Below are 8,965 nucleotides of genomic sequence, written 5' to 3' on the forward strand. Positions count from 1 at the left end.
TTGAGGATGATGTGACAGCCATTGTGAATAGGGTAGTAGGTTCCCTTAAGCAGCCAGGACCTTCAGTTCCAGTTCCTTCTTCAGGTATTTCTTCCCATAGTTTTGAGGGCTGAATGAGAAAGTCAAATTTGAGTGCTTAGTTTTCCTCATTGTTATGCTTAGGGAACTTTTTTCCCTGTTGAAGAGAACCCTCAAACTTTCTCACGTTATCAGATCATAATTTCACATGTATGTCTTACTCTTTCTATTTCCCCTTTGTCATATGCTTCTTCTCATTCCCTGCTTCTTAATCTTAATTGTTTTCATTTTACTTTTTCCTGATATTGGTGTTCAAGTTGATTCCTTCCTTGACCAACTTCTTTTCTACAACATCATGCCTTACTATTCTCATTTATCGTATTCTTATTTCCTGAATTCTAGTCATTCTGAATTCCCTTTCTTGATTTCCAAATTTGGAATTTCTCTTGCTTGTTGGGGTGGGGACTATTTGGCATCGGTTTCATCCTCCATTGCCCTATACTTCTTATCTTCACCTGATCTTCTTACCATAATTCTTTAACTCTCCTTCCTACATCTCAAATCTGATGCACTTCACTGTGTACCAGAGGATTTTGTGAGAGATTCTCATTCATGTCTCTTCTCTTATTTAGCATGTTCCACTTCTTCCATCTTGTGCTCACTTGGCTCTTCGTAGCTAGGAATTGTTTGATATGGGTACACTCCTTTCCCAGGGTCAACTTTCTTCTTCTTTTCTATGAGATATTTGCCTAGCCTTTCTTTATCCTGAAGTTTTTTGGGTATTCCTGATTTGATTGAATCATGGGTAGAGACTGCCCATCATCAATCCTACCTTTTGTTTTTTGTTTCCACACTGTTGCTGTTTGTGTAACTGTGGTTACACTTTTCTGTACACAGGGGTTACTATACTTCTTACCCACAGACTTTCTCTCCATTTTTTCTTCCCTTTTTCCTTTTTACCCTTATCTAGTCCTCTTTCCTCCTCCCTCCAATCCCATCTATCTACAATATCTCATGGAGTTGGTGTTCATCAACACTTCCAAAATTTTCCTTATTTCCACTTAATATCTTGTTCACCTGGGACTATTTTTTAACTCCTATCTCAACTCTGCTGAACCTTTTCTTATCCACCTGTGAACTATGGAACTGCTTGTCACCAGGATTTGTACCTATCCTACTGATACTGTGTGAGAGGTTTTTCACAGTTAGGGACCACGAATTCATTGGAATTAATTATCCCATTGGGTCGAGCGCATATGCACCTTCTCCAGTGGTTCTTGCACGACCAGTGAAACCACTAACAGGAACCTTTAACCTCAAGTGTTCACTTGACTCCTTCTTTACTCAAGCATCTGTATTGATGGCTGGAATTTATTCATGAATTTATGTCAATAACTTTGGTATTAAACTGTACATTATAATTCAAATTTTAGTACTATGTATTATTCAATTTCATAATTTAAAAGCAAATATTAAAAAAATACAGATAAACATTGATTTTAGTGTGTCATGTGGTATGTTGAATGCAGCACTGGTTGAAATTAGATGTTTTTGAAGTCAAAATACTAAATCTATAGTTTCGTACAAATTAGAAACTCAAATTACTGATACTGACAAGCTAGAATATAAAATAAGACTCTCTTATTTTTTTAAGTTGCTGAGATATTGCTCATGTAATAAATGAAACACAGTGGCACCCTGCCCACCTCTTTCCAATTTTGTAAACACTCCCTTATACACACTTACTTCTATATATGACATTAATAACCAATTGGAAGCACGGAATGTCCCCATAGTGGTTTCTCAGCCATTTTAATGGGCTTGGTGCCATTTCTTTCTTTTGAACCAATATTTCAATGAGATAGGGTGTGTCTTTAATCTGCTTGAAATTTCATATTTGTTTAGAGTAAAATACATTTTAGTAACTAAGCTTCATAAATTATAGTGGAATTCTATGGTATCGATATAGTAATTTATGATTTTTTAGTTATTGAAATGTATATATAAAACCTAAAATAAAACATTTTGTTTCATATCCTCCATGTGCAAAATTTTTAAAGGCTTAGCAACCTATGTAAGCAGCAACCGAGTACAAAGGTCGTTACTAGAACAGATAATTGTTTGCTTTACTTCTTTAGTTACTGTTCTATGTTTTAAGAAAAATGAGTTTAAGAACTTATTTCAAAATAGCAATAATCTATATACATATATAATGTATAATAATTGAAATGTGACTATTTTACAAAATACTAGTCTACTAAATTTATTTATTTCTGTTAGCTACCAAATGTGAGATTAAAGTATACTATGAGGTGGGGGTGTTAGTACTGGCCCCATTATTTTTGACAGGCTTGATGCTAGTCTCATAATAGTTAAAACTACCTTATAACATCCCATAATAGTTGAAACACACTATAACATTCCATAAAGTTTTGTTGCTAAGCAATGATGTTTATTGTTGATCATTACCAAAAAAGGAGCATGAAAGCATTGTTGATAGTATAACCACCCATAATAGTTAAAAAACACTCTATAACATCCCATAATAGTTACAAACTATTGTATAAAACCCATAATAATGAAAACACACTATAAAATCCCATAATAGTTTTGTTGCTAAGCAATGGTATATATTGTTGATCATTACCACAAAAGGTGCATGAAAGTGTTCTCGACAGTATAACATCCCATTTTCTGCCTCTTTGTTGGTCAAGCTTGATTTTGCAAAATTTATTTTCTTAGTTGGCTATGAAATGTGAGGTTCTGGTATAAAATGGGGAGGGGATGATAGTACTTGCCACGTCATTTTTGACAGGCTATATGTTAGTAATAGTTAAAAACCACTGTAGCATCCCATAATAATTAAACAACCACTCTATAACAGCCAATAATACTTAAAAAACACTATAACATAATAGTTAGAAAACACTATATATCATCCCATAATAGTTTAAAAACCACTATAACTTATAATAGTTTAAAAATCACTCTATAATATCCCATAATAGTTAAAAAAACACCATAACATCCCATAATAGTTAAAACACTAACCTTCCACAGCAGACACATTTCTTTTCTGTGTGGTTTTTTGCATAAAAAGATGCGCATGCTCGTACATGAGTAATAATGTACAGAAAAGAAAGTTACACACTGAATTACATACCCAATGGTTAAAAGCCTACAAATGAAAATGTACCACATAAAAAACCTTTTTTTTTATTTCAAAGCCTCGATTCTGTTCCTAGGACTGCTATCAGGCTAACTGAGCAAAATGCTAAATATAAGCTCTCAAATGAGTTTTACAGGTTAAAACATGCGAGTGTATTACAATGAAGATACTCTAATGAGTGTTATACAGTACTGTGTAAAAGTGTTAGGACAAAGACAAAAATTAGATTTCAGGCTACTTTCATAGAACAATGGAAGGTAAATCACAAGTAAAACATCAAAATTATATTAATCTTCATATTTAATACAACAAAAACTCAGTGTAAATGCTTGAGTTCAGCAAACAGTTGTGTGTTCTCTTTTGCTTTAATAACTGTCGACAGTCTTTCAGGCATTGTTGCAACATATTTAATCAAAGTGGAAGAAAATTACAACAACATTTTGTTAGACTTTGCTAAGAGTGAGTATAAAAGTGTCTGGAAAAATAGTTATTAATATTACCACAGTACACTACAGCTATACTGTAGTTGTTTGGTATCAAGAGATTGTCACAAGACCCTTTGAAACATTAGAGTATTTTTAACTATATAATAGCGTAACGCATTATACACACACACATAAACAGTTATTACACTACACATAACACCATAGTTTCTAATATGTATGAATATACACATGTTTATTCAAAAACTGTCATTGGTTGCCATTGTGTCACTCATCTACTAACACCACTGTTTGAAATGCCTGATTAGAAGTACATGTTTTGAAGGTGGAAAAATGCCAATCACCTTGTATACTTGTGAACTATGTGAATACCTTTGGACTATGATACGCAACCATGGTATAGAAGTACTTTTGTGATGTCACAAAACTTTGTTTCATTCATTACTGCCATATTAGACATCAGACATTTTCATTATAGTATTCAACAACAATGTACATCTGTACAAGATTTGGTAAAACTTTATGTGCTGTTATTTTTTCACCTAAGTGGAGTGTTAAGTACTTGATGTCTAGTATGGCAGAATAAACTATAGACCACATCACTTTATTGACATCAGTGCAAGACCATTATAAGAATGACTAGACCATGGCTGCAATATAACCACTTTGTAAAGTCCCAGAAAGATTCATTCACAAAGAAACACAAACTGGTTTTCTTAGTAGAAAGTCCAAGATTTGGAAGGAAATATCAACTAGCTATACCAAGGAAGAAAAACTTGAAGGAAATAAAATTGTAGCTCAAAGGTAAAACAGAATAGATGTTTTTTCAGGCATATTTATCTAATTTATATGACCAAGTAATTAGCATGCATTTATATTTCTGATTCTGTAATGTTCCACGTAGAAATATTATAAGTATCAATGATTCTAGAAACCTGTATTCAGCAATACAAATGTCTAAGTGCATAAAAGCATAGTTAACAATATCTTAATGGAATTTTTAAGTAATCATTTTATAAAGTATTTGTTTGTACTGGATTATTTTAGCCTAATGCAAAAGATATGCAAAGCTTGTAAAAATAACTTTGTCATTAAATCTATTGCACTCAAGGTTTTTATTTTTGCCCTAAGGTTTGAAATCTCTGGTAGATATACTTCTTTAAAATATTAAAATAAAAAACTTACACTTTTCTAAGTCATAATATTGCACACATGTTCAATCAATATATTTGGATAGTGAATAAAACATAAAATTTGATCAAAATTAAAGTAATAACTTGAGTTTTTAAATTAATATTTAATTAAGCCTATGTATTTATACATAGTTGTTTATTAATTCTCTTGTTATCAGAATGGCAAAGATTTTTGTAGAGATTTGTTCAAACTAATATTTTCTTAACTTTGCTTTTTCATCCTAAAGAAAAGCATGAATATGAGTCATTGTATATATCACAGCTTACTTTATGTAATGAAAAATTCTATTGATCAATGATCTTAATCATTTAGAAGTTTGAATATGACTTTTACAACTTGAATAAATGCACTGTTGTAAATAATCTTACACTTACAAACATACAATCATAAGTTTAAAAAAAATAAATTTGAACTGCCACAATTCATGATTGAAGTGGTCATTTAGGCCTGTGGTTCCCAAGGTAGTGGGCATTTCCTTTTTGGGGTTTGCCATACATGACAGGTGGTTTGCCAGGCTTGGTTCCCTATGAGGCTGGACAATTTCAATCAGTAAGCTCACGTATCATTTTTGTATATAAATGTGTGTTTGTATGTAATTCAAGGGAATGGAGGGGCACATACTGTATACAGTGTGTGTGGGAGGCTTTGACCAAAGTACTTGGGAACCACTGATTTAGTCTGGCAGCTGGCTTTTAAAGAGCACTGTAGTTTACAGTATATATACTGCAGAGTTTGAGTAGTAGCTATACATATGATAATTTAAAATTATGTTTCAAAAAATCAGTGATGTTCATGTTTAACATACTAACATTTTAAAGATATTTCTGTAGAAAGGTATTAGGACAGATCTAGTTTTATTGATTTAGAATTTACTAAAGCCTGTTTTGCTGCTTTTGAATATGCACGGAACTCTGCAGTTGAAAAGGAAGCCTGATATTCTATAAATAGTTTTTACTTTCAGTTCTTAAAATTTGTTTGAAGTTTTATAGATTATCAAGAGTCTTGAGTGATTATTAGAAATGGTGAAAAGCAATATAACATGTCCTTTTCTATTTTCTAAAAGTGGTAAACTAATTTTTGGTCACTGGTTCGTAATGGAAGCACAAGTGGTGTTCATATCCCTGGATTATGCTCTAGATATTTAGATTTCCTGTTCTCATGCATGTTTTTAACACTTACATATATTTGATTGCCTTAGTAAACTTGCATATACCATGATATTAATACATAGAACACTTTCTTTTTAGCTTGAAATGTTGAAAGTAGAGTCATTTAATATGAAAATATATTATTTCTTTCTTGAGGCAACTTATTTGTATGATTTCATATGTGAAGTTTCTAATGTATGTGTAATATTTAGAATAAATCATTAAAAAAATTATTTACAGGTTAGTGAAAATTCAAAACCTCAAGGGAATTTTCCTGGAGAAGAAAAAAGTAAAGATAATTTCAAGAAAAGATGGAGAGGAACAAGAAAAAAGTCAAAATCTCAAACACCTACATCACGTCAAGCTAATTCTGCTCAAAAAAGTATAAACACTGTTGGTTTGTGTCGAATTAAGTATACCGAGAAAAAACAACAAAATAAAGAAGTCCAAAAAGTGATTAGAAAAACAAGACCTTGGACCAAAGAGTGCAGGTTTAAGGTAAATAATGTTTTTTATGTCATTTTGTCTTAAACTTTTATATTAATAGAAGTAATACTGCTAAAAAAAATCAGCCAACATGGACTGGTTAGTATGTTGTCAGTTTAACCCTATCCAGATGGGCCATGGGGTCAAAGGCCATGTCATTGCATTTGTTGACTCGCATTCAAAATTTTATTGAACTGCTATTTCATGAATTTATGTTAATAACTTTGATATCAAACTGTACATTATAATTCAAATTTAAGTATTATACACTACTTAATTTAAAAGTAAATATTAAGAAAATAACTTTTAATACAGTATGTGTATCTTCACACAATTTGGTAGACTTTCATGAAAAATTACAAGTCTTTTGTACCCAAAAAGTCAGATTTTTTAATGAAGTATTTTTACTAAAGATTCATTTGTGAATATATCGAGTGTTTTGTTACTATTTTGAGTGCAAAATGAATTTCGTGTTATGATTAAAAATATTATTCTTCGTCCCAAAAATGTCAAATTTCATTTGCATAATCTCTAAAACTTCCTAAATACATTTCAGACAATTTTTCTGTAAAACTTTATATTTTACTTGTTATTTTCTCTATCATAACTCAGTACAAGGTTGTTCAAACTGACCTTGTAACTACCAAAATACATCTAAATTACCCTTTTTTCTTTCTAGAATGACTTCAAATTGTAGCATGAAACTACCTTTGTTTATCCTAAATAGCTTCAAACTCGTAACAGTATACAACTATTTATACTTATATTTTATTGTTTTATTGCCCTTTGAACTGTGTCTGTTCATGCAATTAGAAGTTGTAAATCACTTGGGGAACACAGGGCTCGTGTTATGTTGTTGAACTACATTACTCACAAGCTACTACAATCTTCTTGTGTGAGTGCCTGATGAACATTTTTTATTATATTATTATTATTTTATGTAATAAAACTTTATCTAACCTAAAGAGATTCCTATTTTTATATTTTAGTTACTATTATAATGATAAATAAAGAATACACATGTAAAACAAGAAATAAATTACTTACCTGGACCTTCTTTTTTTATTTGCTACCAAATAATACACCAAAGAACATAGAATAATAACATGCAAAAAGCAGACAATTTCCTCTAACAATCACAATTTTTCTAACTTTCTAACTATGCGACAAGAGTGATTACAAATTTATACAAGCTAGTTGATATGTTTCCATATGAACAAAGCTTGTACTAAAAGAGAATTTGACAATTCTCTGTTCAGAAAATAATGTAATATAATACATCATTTGATAGATAAAAACTTATGATTTTTGTTGGTTACAAGGAATATAGTTGATATGTTTCCATATGAACAAAGCTTGTACTAAAAGAGAATTTGACAATTCTCTGTTCAGAAAATAATGTAATATAATACATCATTTGATAGATAAAAACTTATGATTTTTGTTGGTTACAAGGAATATAGTATTCGGTGTAATAGAGAACTATTAACAATTCCTGAAAGAGACATGACAGATGGGTGTGGCAAGAAGGGGCTGATTTTCTATTTGATGGCTCTGTAACCAAACAAGATTGAAGGCTATGAAAATTATGGTTTGTCTGATAATGATGATTTGATTGTGAGTAAGTTACACTAAATATTTTACTTATTGGAGGGGTGGTGCATAAATTAGAGAAGAGGGGATGCCAAGAGAAAAATATCACATTTCTCATTCTAGGGGAGCTCAGGATTTTTAAAAATATTCCTCATAAAATTAAGAACTTAAAACTTGTATACTATTAAAATATGGATTATTAGCTACAATTTTATGCTATAATAATTGGTATAATATATGCAAAAAGTAAATTAATTAAATTTTGAATGCAAGTCATTAAAAATCTTGTGATGTGCAGTAAAGGATGCCCATGCAGAGAAGGTTAATAATTATCAGAAGTGAAGACAGTGTTTTTGTGTCAGGTATGGTAGGTAAGGAAGTAAGCCTTAAAACACAAGCTTCTGTGTGTGTGTGTGTGTGTTGTGTGGTGAAGGCTTGGCATAGAGAATGAAAATGAAAACAGTTTGGAATATCAAAGAAAGGTGTACATTATTTATTGTGATGTGATATAAAGAAAAAACATAAAGGGCTCGAAGTTAATGTTGGCAAACTAACATATTAGTGGTTAGTGTTGTAGTTTTTCTTGTAAAACTTAGAAGACACCAGAAAAAAATTGCTTGTGCACATTTAAGAAGGAAGTTTTGCATATTTTACTGTTGAATATCAATACTCCTTTGATACTTGTGTTTCAGTCATACGTAAGGGGTGTTGCAAAATAAATCACACTTTTTTCCCCGAGAGCATAACAAAGTAAAATAAGATTGTAATTCAATCAAAAAAGTAATTCTAAGTATCAGTATCGCTTGATTGGGCTACCATTGTTCTCATGCACGAGTTTTAAAAATTGCTTGTGCACATTTAAGAAGGAAGTTTTGCATATTTTACTGTTGAATATCAATACTCCTTTGATACTT

At 31.1% G+C, this 8,965-nt stretch overlaps 1 protein-coding gene across 4 annotated transcripts in view; it reads left to right on the plus strand.

The window, feature by feature from the left end:
* The window catches only part of LOC106458845, a 129,401-nt gene that overhangs the window by 54,845 nt on the left and 65,591 nt on the right, over nt 1-8,965 (plus strand). For all 4 annotated transcript variants that reach the window (XM_013918399.2, XM_022385195.1, XM_022385194.1 and 1 more), the window contains one exon: nt 6,213-6,470. In XM_013918399.2, the coding sequence (XP_013773853.1) occupies nt 6,213-6,470 (258 nt within the window). The remainder of the gene's footprint in view (nt 1-6,212; nt 6,471-8,965) is intronic.

Source organism: Limulus polyphemus, unplaced genomic scaffold, assembly GCF_000517525.1.
Source record: "Limulus polyphemus unplaced genomic scaffold, Limulus_polyphemus-2.1.2 Scaffold522, whole genome shotgun sequence".
Classification (NCBI taxonomy): domain Eukaryota; kingdom Metazoa; phylum Arthropoda; class Merostomata; order Xiphosura; family Limulidae; genus Limulus; species Limulus polyphemus.